Source organism: Chelon labrosus (genome assembly GCF_963514085.1).
Source record: "Chelon labrosus genome assembly, chromosome: 17".
Classification (NCBI taxonomy): domain Eukaryota; kingdom Metazoa; phylum Chordata; class Actinopteri; order Mugiliformes; family Mugilidae; genus Chelon; species Chelon labrosus.
In genome coordinates this window covers 15,708,530-15,725,543 of record NC_140350.1, presented here as the reverse complement: position 1 = coordinate 15,725,543, position 17,014 = coordinate 15,708,530, and the positions used below count along the sequence as shown (strand labels likewise).

General features: G+C 41.1%; 2 protein-coding genes across 2 annotated transcripts; both read left to right on the top strand.

Moving 5' to 3' along the window:
* The first annotated feature begins 82 nt into the window (after window positions 1-82).
* Window positions 83-3,096, top strand: zmat2 (zinc finger, matrin-type 2). Its single transcript, XM_084564520.1, has 6 exons — window positions 83-166; window positions 850-949; window positions 1,661-1,784; window positions 1,978-2,051; window positions 2,343-2,488; window positions 2,578-3,096. Exons 1-6 carry the CDS (start codon window positions 98-100, stop codon window positions 2,719-2,721), a joined length of 657 nt encoding a protein of 218 aa, XP_084420646.1. The 5' UTR covers window positions 83-97; the 3' UTR covers window positions 2,722-3,096.
* A 3,345-nt stretch (window positions 3,097-6,441) lies between these two features.
* On the top strand, window positions 6,442-16,278 carry lcp2a (lymphocyte cytosolic protein 2a). The gene is made up of 22 exons (XM_084564151.1): window positions 6,442-6,612; window positions 6,705-6,946; window positions 7,628-7,690; window positions 8,240-8,286; window positions 8,841-8,909; window positions 9,110-9,132; window positions 9,358-9,398; window positions 9,731-9,899; window positions 10,120-10,208; window positions 10,311-10,374; window positions 11,324-11,392; window positions 11,553-11,575; window positions 11,731-11,750; window positions 12,448-12,552; window positions 12,652-12,670; window positions 12,890-12,905; window positions 13,356-13,440; window positions 13,948-13,994; window positions 14,228-14,298; window positions 14,801-14,875; window positions 15,082-15,231; window positions 15,538-16,278. Exons 2-22 carry the CDS (start codon window positions 6,869-6,871, stop codon window positions 15,685-15,687), a joined length of 1,473 nt encoding a protein of 490 aa, XP_084420277.1. The 5' UTR covers window positions 6,442-6,612; window positions 6,705-6,868; the 3' UTR covers window positions 15,688-16,278.
* The last annotated feature ends 736 nt before the right edge of the window (window positions 16,279-17,014 follow it).

The following is a 17,014-nucleotide window of genomic DNA, read 5'->3' as shown; positions in this document are numbered from 1 at the left end:
TATTTTTATTCATGACATGGTAATTGACCGTAAACACTTGAAACAACAGGTGAGTAATAATAAAATCCGCTATGTGTCTCCGCTCCTGCAGGCGGCGATGTTCAAGAAAAACAACAACGCTGCTGTTTCCGGTCACAGAATAAACAAGATGGCGTCTGGCAGTGGGGTGAGTGTCAGACCGGAGCTATTTTAACGTCTTAAACAGTACAAAATGATGCAGGTGTTTCTTATATCTCTTCAGTCCGAGTAAATCTATTGATCTGATTCGAAAATAACTCCGACTGAGTCCGATTAAAATGTTTAAAAAGCCGTTTCGAGCTTGCAGCTAACGGTAGATAGCCTGCTAACTTACAAGAAAGCGAACGTTTCCGGGTTTATTTCAAACGTAGCGGCGTTCACTTATGTAGTTTTAAATATTTTACATTAAGCGCGAACTGTTTTCTGTTCACTTGAGTTTTCCTGCCGTAGCCCTGAAACAGAACGAGGATGCTAAGAGTTAGCATGAGCTCCGCTACCTTCAACAACAAAAGGACTTCCGGTCGTTGGCTCGAACACAGGAAGTGGAACGGAAACGCAAAATAAAAATAATCAATTAAATAATCAGAGTTTTGAGTGCGTCACAGTGTGCTCTATGAATTTATTGTTGTCAATTAATCATATCCAAATAATAATTTACATTTTGAATCAGCATCCTCTGTGTTAACAGCTGTTATTTTAGTGTTATCATATAGTTATAAACCTGATCAGCCTCGATGCAGCAGGTAATTGATATCAAAGACCACAGACCAACTGACTGGAAGTCTCCTCCATGTCCACGTTTTACTGAGACGCCTTCGTTTTCTCTTCTAGTCCAGCAAGACCGACTTCCGGCGAAAATGGGACAAAGACGAGTTCGAGAACCTCGCCCAGAAACGTCTGGCGGAGGAGAGAGACCGGGAGAAGAGAGATGGTGAGAAGATGGAAGTTAATTTACTTCCTACTGGTGGAGATTTAAAGTGTGACAAAGTTGGTCTCTCTGACAGGAAGTTTGCCAAAGTAGCTAATATTCAGTCTATCCAAATAATAGCCTGTATTCCATCACACAGTCAAGGGAAAACCAAGACTTTCATGATAACTTGACTTTAATTTACTACAACAACATGAACTGTTGCTTCATTCAACCTTTAGTGAAGAAATAGTTATTGGTCCATAATTTAGGATGACTCTGGGTTTGAATCCAGGCCGACTGGGGCCTCTCGGTGTGGAGTTTGCATGTTCTCCTTTTATCTGCTTGGGTTCTGTCTGGGTACCCCGGCTTCCTCCCACCATCCAAAGACATGCTCGTTAGGTTAATTGGTGATTCTAAAATCGTAGGTGTGTGATACCCTGTGATAGACTGGCGACCTGTCCAGGGTGTACCCTGTATCTCACCCGATGGATAGGTTCCAGCCCCCTGCCACCCTTCACAGGACAAGCGGTTACAGAAGATGAAGAATTTAAGATGGCAACTTCCTGTCAGGGAGTTCTACTCTCCCTCCGACTTGTTTCTTTTTCTTTATAGATGATTTATTTCCTGATGATTGTAACTTTTCAGTCATGGTAAAGCCAGACACAGATCGTAGTTTGAGAGACGACGAGTTGAAACTGTGACGTCTTTGATCTTTTATTCGTTGTCTTTCAGGGAAGACGGCTCCACCCGTCAAGCGGGAGCTCCTGCGTCACCGAGACTACAAGGTGGACCTGGAGTCCAAGCTGGGGAAGACCATTGTCATCACAAAGACCACTCCTCAGGCGGAGATGGGCGGGTACGACCAAGAACCTAATGATTTGATTATGATTAGTTATTTAACTTCTTAGACTCAATGGAAACAAACTGTGGAATCAAACAAACTTTCCAAGAGCTGATGCAGTTAAATCTTGATGTTTGAACTTTTCTGTTTGTTTAAAAACATAATCACAGGTAATTCAACAAGAAGCTTTTCTCTTTTTCTCTTTCAGTTATTACTGCAACGTCTGTGACTGCGTGGTCAAAGACTCCATCAACTTCCTGGATCACATCAACGGGAAGAAACGTGAGTTCACAGCTGAAGTGACGCCTTGCTGATTGGTACACTGGCCACCAATCTGAGGGCTCCCACCTCTTTGTCAGGCTCCGCGTTCCTATGTTATTGTTGCTAGGTTGCTAGTTAGCATTGAATCGACAAGAGTAGGTAGAGGGTAAGAAAACTGATGAGAAAGGTAGAGGATAAGAAAACGTTAGCATGGTTGTTAACACTAGCCTTGACAAAGGAGGAGCCCACTGTTGGACCAATCAAAGGGCTCAGTTAAAATCTGTTTCCACATATGTGTTTGTGTTTGAGCAGACCAGAGGAATCTGGGCATGTCAATGCGGGTGGAGCGCTCGTCTCTAGATCAGGTGAAGAAACGATTTGAGGTGAACAAGAAGAAGCTGGAGGAGAAGCAGAAGGAGTACGACTTCGAGGAGCGCATGAAGGAGCTGCGGGAGGAGGTGAGGAGGCGTTCAAGGGTTTTCAGTTGATGAATGACGTCTGATTGAATCCATGACATGAAAAAAGTATTATTTTGTTGTTGTGTCAGGAAGAGAAAGCGAAAGCCTACAAGAAGGAGAAGCTGAAAGAGAGGAAGCGGCGGGCGGAGGAGGACGTGGACTTCGAGGAGGATGACGAGATGGCGGCCGTCATGGGTTTCTCCGGCTTCGGCTCATCCAAGAAAACTCACTGACGTCATTTGACCTGGAACAGGAAGCTGTTCACACCTGAGACTGTAAACGCAGCACGGAGCAGCTCCTGCTTCAGACTTTAACCTCCGCCAGGCTTTTATTTTGGTAGACTTGTCTGTTTCAACCGGCTGCTTCCTGTCAGACACAGAGGGGACAGTGGCCACAGGTGACACCACAACACGTTAAATAAATGTTTGTTTTTTCTGCTTCATATATTAAAAAGAAAAAATGCAGATTAAAAAGTTTGATTAAAAGTTCGTCGTTTTCTTATTCTTCATCTTCTGATGCTTTCAGGGACCTTTCCTCCGTGTGATGTTCTGGTTTATTTTGGAATCAAAGTCTCCAATATTGATCTGAATAAATAAATTCTTCTCTGATTGAGTCGCTGAAATGTTATTGATCTTAAACAGAAGTCCATTTTATTCTGGAATCAGACGTCTGCTTCCTGTTTTACATGTTCCAAGACACAAGACATGTATGGGAAATTTCCATGTCACAGTAGCGTGGAATTTGGCAAAGATATATACAAAAAACAATAACGAATTCGACAGGAAAATTACAAAAAAACGAACAAATTTGAAAAATATATACAAAAATATGGTGGTATATGGTGAGGTAGTGGTTCATGCAATATAACGCAGTACAAAACGCATATTTAAACAATGACTGTAAAAAAACAAAAATGTGTGGGTTATTTATGACTCAGGCTGGTATTGTACAGCCTAATGGCAGTTGGTATGAAGGACCTGCGGTAGCGTTCATTCTTGCAGCGTGGGTGCAGTAGTATGCTGCTGAAGGAGCTGCTTAGGTCTCCTACAGTCTGATGCAGTGGGTGAGAGGGGTTGTCCATTGATGTCAGCTTGGCCAACATCCTCCTCTCACCCACCTCCTCGATAGAGTCCAGAGAGCAGTCCAGAGTCCAGGACAGAGTCTGACCAGCTTGTTCGGTCTCCTCCTGTCCCTCTCTGAGCTCCCACTGCTCCAGCAGACCACTGCATACAGGACGGCAGAAGCCACCACAGAGTCATAGAAAGTCCTGAGCAGTGACCTGCACATCCCAAAGGACCTCAGTCGTCTCAGCAGGTGAAGACGACTTTGGCCCTTATTGTACAGGGTGTTTGTGTTGTGTGTCCAGTCCAGTTTATCGCTGAGGTGAACCCCCAGGTATTTGTATTCCTCCACGACCTCAATGTCCAAGCCCTGGATGTTCACCAGTGCAAAGTGAAGTACTTTCCTGCTGAAGTCAATCACCACCTCCTTCGTCTTGCTGGCACTGATGTGCAGGCGGTTCAGTGCACACCAGTCAACAAGTTGGTGATGGAGACTGTCCACGCAGCACGCAGACTACCACATCAGACACACAGTTGCGAAGCCTCACATACTGCGGCCTGTTGGTGAGGTAGTTGGTGGTCCATGCAGCCAGGCCACAGAAACAGAGAGAGTTTGCACTTGAACCTACATCAGACGATTGATCATGTTTAAACCAGTGACAGATCTTGGCATGATGCCTTCACTGTCCATTACAGTGTAGGCTCCTTTCATGAAAACTAAAAAAAGATCATTACACCTGCCGCAGAGACAGGAAGTTACATCACCTGACGTCTCAGAGTCTGCCTCAAGCGGAAGTCTTGTCTAAAGGAAGAAGAAGAGGAAGTTGGTTTCCTCTCCTCTGGGCTGTTTGCTGAATTATGAGCCGACAGAGAAGTCTGCAGGGTGCCCAACTCAAAAAGACAAATTCAAGTTCCATCTTAGGTGTCTGAAGAACTGACGAAGGCGACGTAGCTTCTTTGCAGCAGAGGAAACTCTCTTCATTTCCAATTCAAGAGTTTGTTATCAGTTTATTTAACACGTACAAGATCATACTCCGTACGGCATGTAGTGTCCTTGTTGATGAGTAAAAGAAAATATGAGTACATAAGGTAAAAACATAAAAATATAAATTATTTTCTACATTTCTTCGTAGAAATTATGCAAAACATCAATGAAACACATGATACAGAAATATTAGACTAAAATGAGCCAATATTACATATCAGTGAGATGTAAACTAAGTGCCCTTGTTTTCAGTGTCTGCTGTCACCTCCTTGTGCAGCAATAACATCAACTAAACATTTCCAATAACTGCTGATCTGTCATTTACAGCAGTTTGGAGGAATTTTAGCCCATTCCTCAGAACAGAACCACTTCAGTTCTGAGATGTTGGTGGGTTTCCTCACATCAACTGTTTGCTTCAGGTACTTCCACAACATTTCTATTGGATTAATGTCTTCTTTAACCATTCTGTTGTAGAACGACTTGTGTTCTTGGACTTGTTGTCTCGCTGCATGACCCAGCTCATGGACAGATGTCTTGAGCTGTTTTTATGCAGAAATGTAGACAATTCTGGCCTCTGAGACCTGAAGGACTCAGAGATATGGACCAGCTTTAAACTGAAATGTTGTGATTTCAATAGAAAATAATAGAAGAAAGTCTCTGGGGATGTGTTCAAACATAACCTTCATCCTTTAAGGGAACAACAACCAAGTGTCTCTAAACAGGAAGTTCAACGTTCTTCTTCTTCTCTGGTTGATTAATCAGGTTATTTCAGACGCTTTGCATTTTTCACACTGCGGTGGAGATATTACCGTCAGCTTAAACTTCTGCATGTGTGGTCATTTATTTATGGAGCTCCCAGAATGCACCCCTCCCGTCAGGATTTCAGGAAGTCTGTCTGAAGAACTGTTCTCCTGTTTTCTCCTCTCTCCTGTGGACCACAGAGTTTGAGCGTCACATGTCTGAGAAAGAAACACAGAAAATATGAGAGAATAAAAGTTTCTCAATAGTTTGACGCAGCTATAGCTAATATAAATAACTGTAACAGAATAGTTTCAGCTCATCTATGTTCTCAGGGTGTTTTTCAACCCCGAGGAACCTACACTCTGTAGTCCATTCATTAGGTACACAAGTGAAGTGGTTCTAATCTAAATTATGTTGAGCTGAGTGGTGATTTAACTTGATGATCATTGTGGAGGATGGAGTTCATGGTGCTGTTAAACCAGACTGATTTGAGGAGATGATCCATATTTTAGAACAAGCTACAGTTCAGTACTTCAACACATTGAAAACACAGTTGAATAATCATCTCGTTCCGTTATTAAGAACTAAAGCTGAACACCGGAACCTTCATATGGTTTCACTAGTGTACCTAATGAAACGGCCGATGAGATAATATCCTGTTTACAGATTTTAACATGTGAATTGTTTTGTTCAAGGTACACCTTATTTCCAGATCCCAATGTGTTAGCTTGTCTATTAGCATTAGCTGAACATGTGTGTACATCTTTATTTGTTTACATCCTGTTTTCCATCCTCTGGTCAGTGAAGCATTTCCTGTGGATTTGTGGTCGTCTGAATGTCTGCGAAGCCGGTGAATACTTTTAGTTTTTAATCTGGATTAAACATGGCTTTTACAGTATTGGTATTATCTACTTTGTGTATCTCGCTCAAGTTTAAAGTTTCAGTCTGTCTCTGAGCCGACCTGGGTTCAGCGCTAACTTCTGCTCGATGACAAACTCGACTCTGAGGCTGATCCAGAGCCGGTGTCATGTGTGAGTTTTTTATCTGGTGTTTCTTGTCAAGTTGTTGCAGCGAGTGGGTGCAACTGCAGCGTCTGTTCCGCTCTGTGGCTTGAACAGTCACTTCCTCTGAGAGAGGGAGGGAGGGAGTGAGACAGAAGGGAGGAAAGAGAGGTAATAAAGAGATAGATAGATAGAGAAAGAGAGAGAGAGACGCTGAAAGAGTGGGAGTCAGGAAGAAGGAAGCCATTTTGGGTCCTCGTTGACATGTCTGCCTGCACTTTCCTCCCTCGCGTCTGGATGCTTCGCTTGGAGGGACGCTCGGCGAGGTAGAGACGGGTGAGTCGGTTTGAGGAAGTAAAACCTGAAGACGGTGGTTCATTTGTTTTTTTGTCAGTCTTTAAGAGAAGTCTGGTTTTCACGTTTCACAGGAAGGAGCTGTTGGAGCAACGAGGCCCGACGTCGGAACGAAAAACAAAACAAACTGATCCACTGTTTGTCAGATGTTGGTCTCCTCCTGTTAGAGTGAACAAAAAGTTTGACGACAAGCCTTCAGTCTCATCGTTGCGTCTTTGAGTCGAGGAGACAACCCACGATGAGTTCAGACAGAACGCCGTCCAAGTCGGAGGTGATGGGGTGGAATCCACAGCAGCTGGCAGACTATCTGAGGAGGGTGAGGATTTTCTATCTGTGGTCTTTATTGTCAGAGATCCTGAGTTCACTTCCCGCAGATAGAAAGTTTGTCTGCACAGTTGAACTATGACCTGATCACTAAGAACGATCCAGCTTAGCGTTTATTTGGAAGAAGGACAAAGAGCAACCAGTTCTCTGCAAAACTAAAACCAAACTTAAGTCACCACATAAAGAATAAATCGTTTCCAAACTGACTAACGAACTAACACGTCTTCAGACGCGTAAAACAGGAACATTGTCTTTTTTCTTTTAGCTCAAAGAAGTACAGTATTCACATCTGAGAGAAGAGTGAATGTGTGACAAAGTTGCCGGGTTTCCCCTTTCTGTGTTCTTGAAAATGTCTTATCCGTCTCTTCTGGATAAGGCTCCAACCCTCTTGTCTGATGAAGCCATTTTTATGTCACTTTAGAACAGAAAGAAAGTACAACTGCCTCAAAATTAATACAGCATACAGCATACCGATCTACTTGGTCACAGAATCTGAATCTAGCAAGAATTATGGGTAAACATGTTTGGTCTTATCAGCTTCGACTCTAATCTTGAAGTATCTCGAGTTGAAGTTGTAATCGAACAAGACTGTATCATCTGTGTAGAAATGGATGAGTTGCTATTAATATTCATTAAGATTCAAGGCTTTGCTCTGAACCTCTCTCTTGTGCAGATGAATCTGTCCGGCTGCGACAAAGTCGTGATGAAGAACTCGATCAACGGCCCCAGATTCGTGGTGAGTTCAGGAACAAAGACTAAACATCAGGATTCCAATCATCTAAGCGTCGGTTATTATCAGCAAGAGTCAGAGGTTTACCTCCAGCTATGTGTGAACTAAGTTAAACATTACTGTGGCCTAGGATGTTCATCGTCAACAGCTCTAACCACCATCCTGTTGATTAAAAGCCGAATGTGCTAACCACAGAGGCCGTCTAACCAGATCACAGCTGCACCTGAAACCTGGTCTAATGTGAACTGGTCTTTGTTAAAACTCTGACCTGGAAATAAACATCTGGAATGGTATTTACACAGACCAGACCAGACCAGACCAGGTCAAACCAGACCAGATCAAACCAGAACAGAACAGAAAAGAACAGGGCCAGACCAGAACAGACCAAAAGACAAGACAAGACAAGACAATCAGGTCAGATCAGACAGAATAAGAGAGCTCCTAGACTTGGTCCTTGAATAACTCCATATCTGAAGCATGTCAGAAGGCTATAGGGAAGGAAAAGGTAAGCTGCTCCATGTATCATTGTCTTCACACCATATTTTGTCTTTCCAGAATCTGAGTGAAAACGACCTCCAGAAATTCCCCAAACTTCATGCTCCGTGAGTACCACCTCCTGTTGCTGCATGGTGGTACTGCAGTTAGCAGTGCCATGGTTTCAGAGTTTGGTTTGTTTCAGCTCGCTGAAGATGGTTTATATGAGTACAGAGGAAACTGTGAGGGACATACTGTTCTTCTGCCTGATAGCGTTCAAAGTGTTCAAAAGTATTTGGACTGAGTGCAGCTCACAACCTCTGTATGATGAGCATGATGGAAGAGGTGACGCTCGTCTGTCCAACATGGAGCTTCTGTCCTGCTGAGGTGTCTTCATTCAACTGGAGAATATTTTATCATCCAGATCAGATCAGATCAGATTAGATCAGATCAGACAGGGTGAAAGGAGGAACATCCTCTTTTATCCAAGTATTTATTTATTTATTATAAATAAATGTATTTATTATAAATAAATAAATTTAATTTCACCTCATTATCTGATTTGAATCTCCGAAGAACTAAACTCCAAAAACATATGAAACACTTCCATCTCTGCATCGTAGATTCTGATAGAAGACGTTTGGGGCTGTGATTGATGGACTGTCTGGTTGTATCTCTGCAGGATGATCTCCAAGATCAGCAGCGAAATTGGCAAGAAGGAGGGGAAGAGTTTGTTTCCGTTTGGTAAAAAGTAAGTTTAGGCAAATAGTCTGAAATCTAAAATGTCATGGCTTCAAATGCTGCAAACACAGTGTTTGATTTAAAGAGTAATTATTAAATCATTATGGATTCTCATGAAGAGTTAAAGTCCCCAGTTTTTGTCTTTTTGTGATTGTGTTGTGTGTCCAAACATGTTGGTTTGTGTTTTTAAAAACGTTCTTTCTGTCACAGACAGACCACGTATCACGCTCCAGGTAAGAGCTTTTATACTTTAAACCCAAGCAGAAGATTTAAAATATTCCTCACGTTTATTAGTTTTTATATTCACACTACATCTTGTGACACATGTATACCATCAGAAGTTTCAAGTTATAATCTAAATTCTATTGATGATTATTATAGCTGTGGTGTGAATTATGTCTCAGTTAAAGCTTTAATTTAATCTTAAATCAGCCAACTAAAATAATTTCTCTCTGCAGACACAGGCACTGATGTTCAAGGCTGGGGAGAAGACGAGTTTGTGAGTTTGACCTTGACCATCTTTCTGTTTATTTGCTGAATATCATTAATTATCGTATATCAAACTTATACAAGAGAGACAATCTGGAGGTGACACGTGAAGACGTTTCATATTTGTTTAAATTCATTTCACTGTTTTGTTCCACAAAAGTACATAAATAAATAAATGTGGATTCTTAAGTCAGAAATTAATTAAATGTTGGGTAAAAAAAAAAATGAAGAAATATAATATGAAAAAAAAAAATATTAATAGTTCTTTTTGCACAACTGAACATGTTTATTTGAAAATAATTTAAAGGCTGTTTCTCTGTTTCCTCACTGGTTTCCCTTCAGGATGAAGACTTCGATGAAGACTATGAGAGTCCGTACAGCGGAGATGAGGATGGCAGCGGTGGAGACTATGAGTCTCCAAACGATGACGACTATGAGCCTCCACCCTCTGAAGGGGACCAGTCTCACAATTTCCACCCCAGCGTGCCCATCGGGGATGGGGAGTACATCGGTAAAAATGAACACGTTAAAATATCAGAATCAGTCACTGACAGATGACCTTCAAACACTGAACAGGAAGGAATCAACAGGAAGCGTTTATGTCAGTCTGCAGGGGCAATCAATCGTTTCAAATGTAAACATTAGTAAAATCTGGGACAAATTAAAGACGAAATGACAAATTTAAGATTAAATAAAGTTAAAGAATAATTGAATTGTGTCTGTTCTTACAGATAACAGGGATAACCATGTGGCGTCCATGGCTCCGCCCCCTGCCCCGTGTCCCCGCCCCCCTGTCTCCACTCCGTCTACTCTGTCCATGGTGAGTCTACTCAAACTCCTTTCAATACCCAGACTCCTGCACAGGCACCACAGGGCCACTAGTGAACTTAATTTATTACATTATTTTTATTATTTCATTCAGCCCAGAGAGCCGGCCTCTAGGAGAGACCCCTCACCTCACAATGCTGGACGACCATCAGCAAAATGTAAGTAGGGCAGTGATGCTAAAAGACACTGTCATCATGGCAACAGTGTCAAACAGCTGGATGTTTGTCTGAGATCCTGTAAAAGCTCCTAGTTTCCACTGATAACTTCACTTTGTTGATATAAAGTAATGTCTGAGTATAAATCGATTCTATTTGTAGCTGACAGTTGGTCTTTAGTGGACATCCCAGGCACTGGTTACCTAGGTAACTGTCTTGTACATGTGTGGTCCTTTTGAGTCTATCCACATGATTCTTCATTTACTATACAGCACATGGTGACTTGCCTGACAGAATCTCAACGTCATGCATGTGTGATGCATCTGTTGAGTCAATGTTGAATACTTTGGGTACTTTGGTTCTCCAAATGTCCAAATGGAGAGTGGGCCTGGTTCTAGTTTTACTAGAACCTTTGTAGAATATGTGTGCTTTGTGGTATTTCTATAAACTCTTGGTCCAGTTCTAGTCAATGGGTAGCCGAATGAGTTCAGAATGATATCATTGCTATCAGGGTGTTTTCTACTATCTAATCTAGAAGACATTTTAGTTTATCACTAATTAATCTGACATAGTAACGGGCACAATGTTACTGACACTGAAGTCTGACCTATCCATGGAGACCAGGGTCATAGAGACCCGGATCATAGAGACCCCGGTCATAGAGAGACCCGTGGCATTGAGACCAGGATCATAGAGACCAGGGTCATAGAGACCCGTGGCATTGAGACCAGGGTCATAGAGACCAGGGTCATATGACTGGTACCGCCCATTTCATGCCTCCAGTTTTTCACTATAACTTGTCCCATTGATCAATAAATCAGATTCTCATTCTAATATTTATTTTCATTATTAATTATCTCCTGATTAAAGCATTAACGCTTTGTACTCATCGTTGTACTTGTGGCAATGACAATAAAGACCTATTCTATTCTATTTTTGTTGATGTGTTCAGTTCCTTCAGCACCGCCGGCGATCTCTCGTAACACCAAACCAGGAAGAGACTCCAGCGCCCACATGAGAGGTCTGATCCTTCATCGCCTACAACTCTCATTCATCTGTCTTTACTCTCAACCCGTTTTCTGACTTCATTATATCGTCCTCTTCATCATTTTCAACGCCTCTCTAAAAAAATGCAAACTTGTAAAGCTAATCAGTCCATTGTACTGTTTTCTTCTTCACAGGTCCTCCTGGCGCAGCGGACAAGGTGAGAAGTAAAATGAAAGACCGTGATTAGTTTATACATGAAATTATATAACAACAAACAACAAACAACATAAAACAACAAACAATGGACTGAAGCTGGAGTGACAGCAGATACTTTTGTTTTTTACTGATTTACTTTATTTTTGTCTTTTACAGTCTGGCAGTCAGTCCCGGAGGTTTGTACTCACGCTAACTCATGTTTGTTATCTTTGACATAATTTATTCCCTAAGCAACAGTCACTAGCTGTCAGGGTGTTAGGTTTACAGGTTAGTCCGAGCTTAAGCGGTGGAACAGTAGGCTAAATGACTCACTTTTAAATCTGACTTCATGCCTCAAAAAAAACTGGTTTAATAATCTGGATTAGTTGCACCATAAAACGTTTATTGTTCCACCAACATACCCCAGTAACACCTGTCTGATTAATTCCTCTGTTATTTCTTATGAAGCAATAGTCCTAGTGTCGTTTCACAGTCTCGTTAAGATGGATGCAACAAGTATACCTGATTAATCCGGTTTATCAGGGATGAAAAACAATAGCGGTGTCGATTAGTCGTGTATTTCTTCTGATCAGGTACTGAACTAGACCAGAAACATCCTTGATGATGATTCACCTGGATGATGGAAGTGGAGGATGGAATTTGTGGTGCTGATTAAACAATAAAGTGTTTCTGTTATTTAGCTTAGCCCACTGACTACTATGTAAAAACATTAGGAACATGTGCCAGTTCAACAGTTCTGCACAATGAAAACACAGTTGAATCAGCATTTCTCTCTGTTATTAGACACTAAAGCTGAGGATTTTGTGCTCGACTGTTCTCACTAGTGTTCCTAATGAACTGGCCACTGAGTGAATACTTTATTGGTGTGTTCAGGTTGGACTTCCCGCCTCCTCCCACCATAGCCAAACCTCCTGTTCTTCCTCCATCCAACACCTCTGTCAGCAGAAGCAACTCGTCAGCCAGGGCATCACCCAACAGGTCCTTAAGAGAAACCACTCAGTTGTTGTCTCACCGGCTTTTTGATTAATCATCTTTGTTTCTATTTTTTTTGGCTAATTACGTTTTTTTATCTAACAGGTTTGATGGATGGCGAGATGTAAGTTTTTGTTTTTTATTCAGAGAATGAGTTTTGTAGATGTTTTTATTTGTACAGTGAGTTTGTGCCTGCAAACATTCACACTTCAAGTCATTCAAAGTGTTTTACATTAAAACATAAGAGATATTTATGCACATTAAATTATGTTTTAAAAGTGTAAAATAATTCTTGGACTGAACTGAACTGAACTCTGAATCTTTTCTTCTTTTCTCTTATCAGCAACCACACGACGATGGTGAGATCTATTCGGCTATTTTACTTTTTCATTTCATTTTTTTCCTTTAACATTTAAGCAAAAGCCAAAATATCAAACACTAGTCTGCTCTAGTTTTCCGATCACTCAGGAGGAAGTTTCCCACAGTGAAGTTCTGTTCAAAAATATGGGACATATTTTAGTTTTGATGTTTTTTCAGACATGTAGATTTCTTTTATAATCATGGATGATTTATATAATGAACACTGGACTTGAATGTGTAAATGTAAAAATATTTTTTTTACGTATAATACTTGTGTAGCAGGTGAATCTTATGACTACAGACACTGTGGATCTTTGTGTGTAGATAATTTTTTTCTTGACAAGCTGCTGTGTGTTAAATAAAGATGGGTCGTACTGAGTGTTCCCATTCTCCAGTGTTTATGACTTTAGAGTTGTACTTATTCTCCAAATCCTGCTTCTCTCTTCCAGCTTCTAAAAGTAGCACATTTCCCCTCCATAAAAGCCTGCCCCCCCGCCCTGGACTCCCTGGCCCTCCATCACGCCACGGCGACAGGTAAATTTACAGTTTTATTTGACCCCTAAACAACAAAATCAGTCTATATGCATACGACCTCTGACTTTACCTTCAAAACTCTACAGAAACAAAATGTCACAACTGTCAAATTCTACACCACAGACACATTCTTCATTTATTTAATCTGTTTGTAGTCTTCTGTTTTTTCTCCTTATGTCTTTTAATCTCTTGTCCCAGTCAGCGTTTGTCTGGACTTTTTTTTTTTTTATGTAAAAAACAATAGGACAATTAATTGTTATTGTTCGAACTTTTCATGATTGTTTAAGTTAAATGTTTTTCTTATAATTTGCTCAGTGGATAAACAAAGTAAATTCAGTTAGGACAAATAATAGTGGCTTGAGATTGGAGCCCTGTGGAACACCACGACTGGTCTCTGATGGAAATATATATTTTTTTTATTATTTCCAGAAATCATCATATCATCAATGATGACTAGTTAAATGTTTCTTAACATTATTAAATAAATATGTGTTTTTATTTTTGCAGTCTTCCTTCCAATGTCTCAGGATCTCTGCCTCACAAAATGCCCTCTGGTAAGAACAACACTAACATTCAAGCAGTAGTATGACATTTTGGGAAAAGTCCTCAATCTCTTCCTCACTGAGTACACCACCAAACGACGTGGTGAGGACTAAGTCTTCTTCTAATATGTCCTCTACACCTGGATGCCATTTTAATCCTGGAGTCATAACGGGATATAACCAGTAACAGACATTTAGAAAAAGTTTTTTTTTTTTTTTTTTCTGATAACGGTGTGTGTTTGCAGGGATGGCCGACGACAAAAGAAGCGACAGACAGTCGTTTCGTCCTCCTCCACCAACAACAGGATACACACAGGTAACACAAAATCACACCTTTGTTCTTTCCACATGTGGGCCTTTCTGTGTGGAGTTTGCATGTTCTCCCTCTGTCTGCGTGGGTTCTCTTCGGCTATTTCCTCCCACTGTTTAAAGACATGCTTGTTAGGTTAATGATTTCTCTGAGAGAAAATATATATTTTTTCTTACTTTTAATGTTTTAAAATTTGTATGAAGTAAGCTGTATTCATTTATATTATTATTTTTGCTGTCCTTATTGCTCTGTTAAAGTGTGTTGTGTTTCAAAGTGTGGTTGAATCTGAGTATGTGGATGCTCCTCAGTCTGAACAGCAGGTGGTGCTGTTGTCTTTGTGTCTCCTGAACCTCCTTCATGAGCTTCACCTCTGGCTCAAACCCAACAAATAATAGAAACCATGACCAGTTCTTCGGCTATAGTCTGCAGTCCGTGTGTGCAAACAGTTAAAAAACTAATAATTTTTGCTAAAGGTTTATTTTTTATTTTTATGTGTGTCTGTGTGCAGGAGCTTGATCCTTGCTGGTATGTGGGTAAAGTGACTCGGGGTCAGGCTGAAGGATGTCTGAAACGAGTCTGCAAGGTAACAAGAACAACACAAGGACTTTTATGATTTTAATAAAAATGTACCTTATTTGGATGTAACAAGGGCAACAGGACTTAAGAATTTCATCTTAATTTTTGGATGCAGTAGAAAACATTTCCTCCTGAGATGACGTGACCAGAAGTATTCCTTTAGTTACTTTCTGTGTTCAATAGTTTTACATGTCTGTCTCCTTCTCTGTGGAGGATGGGGCATACCTGGTGAGGGACAGCACACGGCAGCTTGCCAACCAGCCCTTCACCCTGATGGTCCTCTACCAGAACAAGGTCTACAACATCCAGATCAGACAGCAGAACCAGCAGTTCCAGCTGGGAACCGGACTCAAGGCCCAGGAGGTAAAAACAAAGTACACCACATTCTCCTCAGAATAATTAGATGCATTGACCGTGTTTGACTTGAAGAGGGCAGCAGTGACCATGTTTGGCTTGTAGAGGGCAGTAGTGTCTGTATTTGGCCTGTAGAGGGCAGTAGTGACAGTGTTTGACCTGTGAAAAGCAGTATAATCAGACTTAGTGACAGTATTTGGCCTGTAGAGGGCAGTAGTGACAGTGTTTGACCTATGAAAGGCAGTATAATCAGACTTAGTGACCGTGTTTGGCCTGTAGAGGGCAGTATAATCAGTGTTTGTTTTGTGTTTCCAGTCATTCCCGTCAGTCACCGACATCATCTGCCATTACTCCCAATCTCCTCTGCTCCTCATCGATGCTAAAAACCGGGGCTCTGGCCAACAGAACCAGTGTATGCTGTCCGACCCGGCCGCATATTACATGACTGGACAGAACTGGTCCTGACCAGATGGGTCCTGATCCAACCCGTCGCTAAACTAAAGCAGAGGGAAACCCCGTTTAGATGAATGTTGACCTCAAATGTATTCCAGCTTACTGGAAGGTTTTTGACAGCAGATAAAAAGATATCAGGTTTTTGCACATGTTGCTTTATTTCCTTGTTTTTACTGTTTGTTGTCTTTATTCTCCGGAGATTGCAATCCTTTCAGACTTTTAAAACCTTTTCCACTTTGAAATGTTTTGCTTTTACATTCTGATGTCTGTCAGCACTTCCTGGATGACATATATTCCACGTTCAAACTATGCTTAGATGCTTATTGCTGAAACTGTTAACCTGATCTTAGTGATATCTATCATGATTGTATTTACCACCCAAACCTATTCATCAACCATCTGGTGTGTTTTTTAATTCACTGTCAGTGTGTCTCAGCTTTTGTCACTCAATAAAACTTCCCGAAACATCAATGTGTCGAGCTGTCTCTTAAAAGATGAATTGATTTTAAGAGTTTCCAATAAGAACTATAACAAAAACAAGAATAAAACACATAAAGATGAACAAAATAAATAAATAAATAAGAAGGTGATAATTAAAAGCAAACACTCATCAAAGTACTGATTTGTAATTTCTTTTTCTTCCTTTAGTTCAATAAAAACAATAAACTGATGTGCAAAGCTTCCTTCATTTCAGGTTTTTATAATAATTAGGAAAAGGAAGTTTAACTCTCGGTGAAATGCTAACATGACTGACATTGTTTACTGCGTGTGAAAATACTTGTTCAGTGCAGATATGTGGATTTGTTTGACAGTTAAAGGTGTCCTGTTACTTTTTCCCACCAACCCCTACAACACACACACACCTTCCTCCCTGTTTAATCCCAGTCATCAGTCCGTTGTAGTTCAGACAGTGTTGTTTAGTCTGCGTCGTCCTTGAAGGCACCGCCAAGATTAACGCTGCCATTGCCAACTGTCGAGAGTCATGTGAACAGATAAGGAGGGCTATCTGATTCAGTTCAGACACAGACAGATACTCAGTTCAGTGTTTGGAACTGATTTAGAGAAAATTAGTTCAGGAAGAGGCAGCACAGTGACATGGTGGTTAGAACTGAAGCCTCACAACAAGAAGATTCCAGATTTGAATCCATGGGGCAACGGGGCCTTTCTGTGTGGAGTTTGCATGTTCTCCCTGTGTCTGCTGGGTTCTGTCTGGGTACTCTGGCTTGCTCCCACTGTCCAAAGACATGCTGGTTAGGTTCAGTGGTGATTCTAAATGTGAGTGTGAATGGTTGTCTGTCTCTCTGTGATAGGCTGGAGACCTGTCCAGGGTGTACCCCGC

Bases quoted from the DNA above. Each gene is read 5' to 3' on its own strand.
- zmat2 (XM_084564520.1), top strand. From the start codon at position 98: ATGTTCAAGAAAAACAACAACGCTGCTGTTTCCGGTCACAGAATAAAC. The intron at 167-849 runs GTGAGTGTCAGA...TTTCTCTTCTAG, and splicing joins AGATGGCGTCTGGCAGTGGG to TCCAGCAAGACCGACTTCCG. The intron at 950-1,660 runs GTGAGAAGATGG...GTTGTCTTTCAG, and splicing joins AGACCGGGAGAAGAGAGATG to GGAAGACGGCTCCACCCGTC.
- lcp2a (XM_084564151.1), top strand. From the start codon at position 6,869: ATGAGTTCAGACAGAACGCCGTCCAAGTCGGAGGTGATGGGGTGGAAT. The intron at 9,900-10,119 runs GTAAAAATGAAC...CTGTTCTTACAG, and splicing joins CGGGGATGGGGAGTACATCG to ATAACAGGGATAACCATGTG. The intron at 11,393-11,552 runs GTCTGATCCTTC...TCTTCTTCACAG, and splicing joins CTCCAGCGCCCACATGAGAG to GTCCTCCTGGCGCAGCGGAC.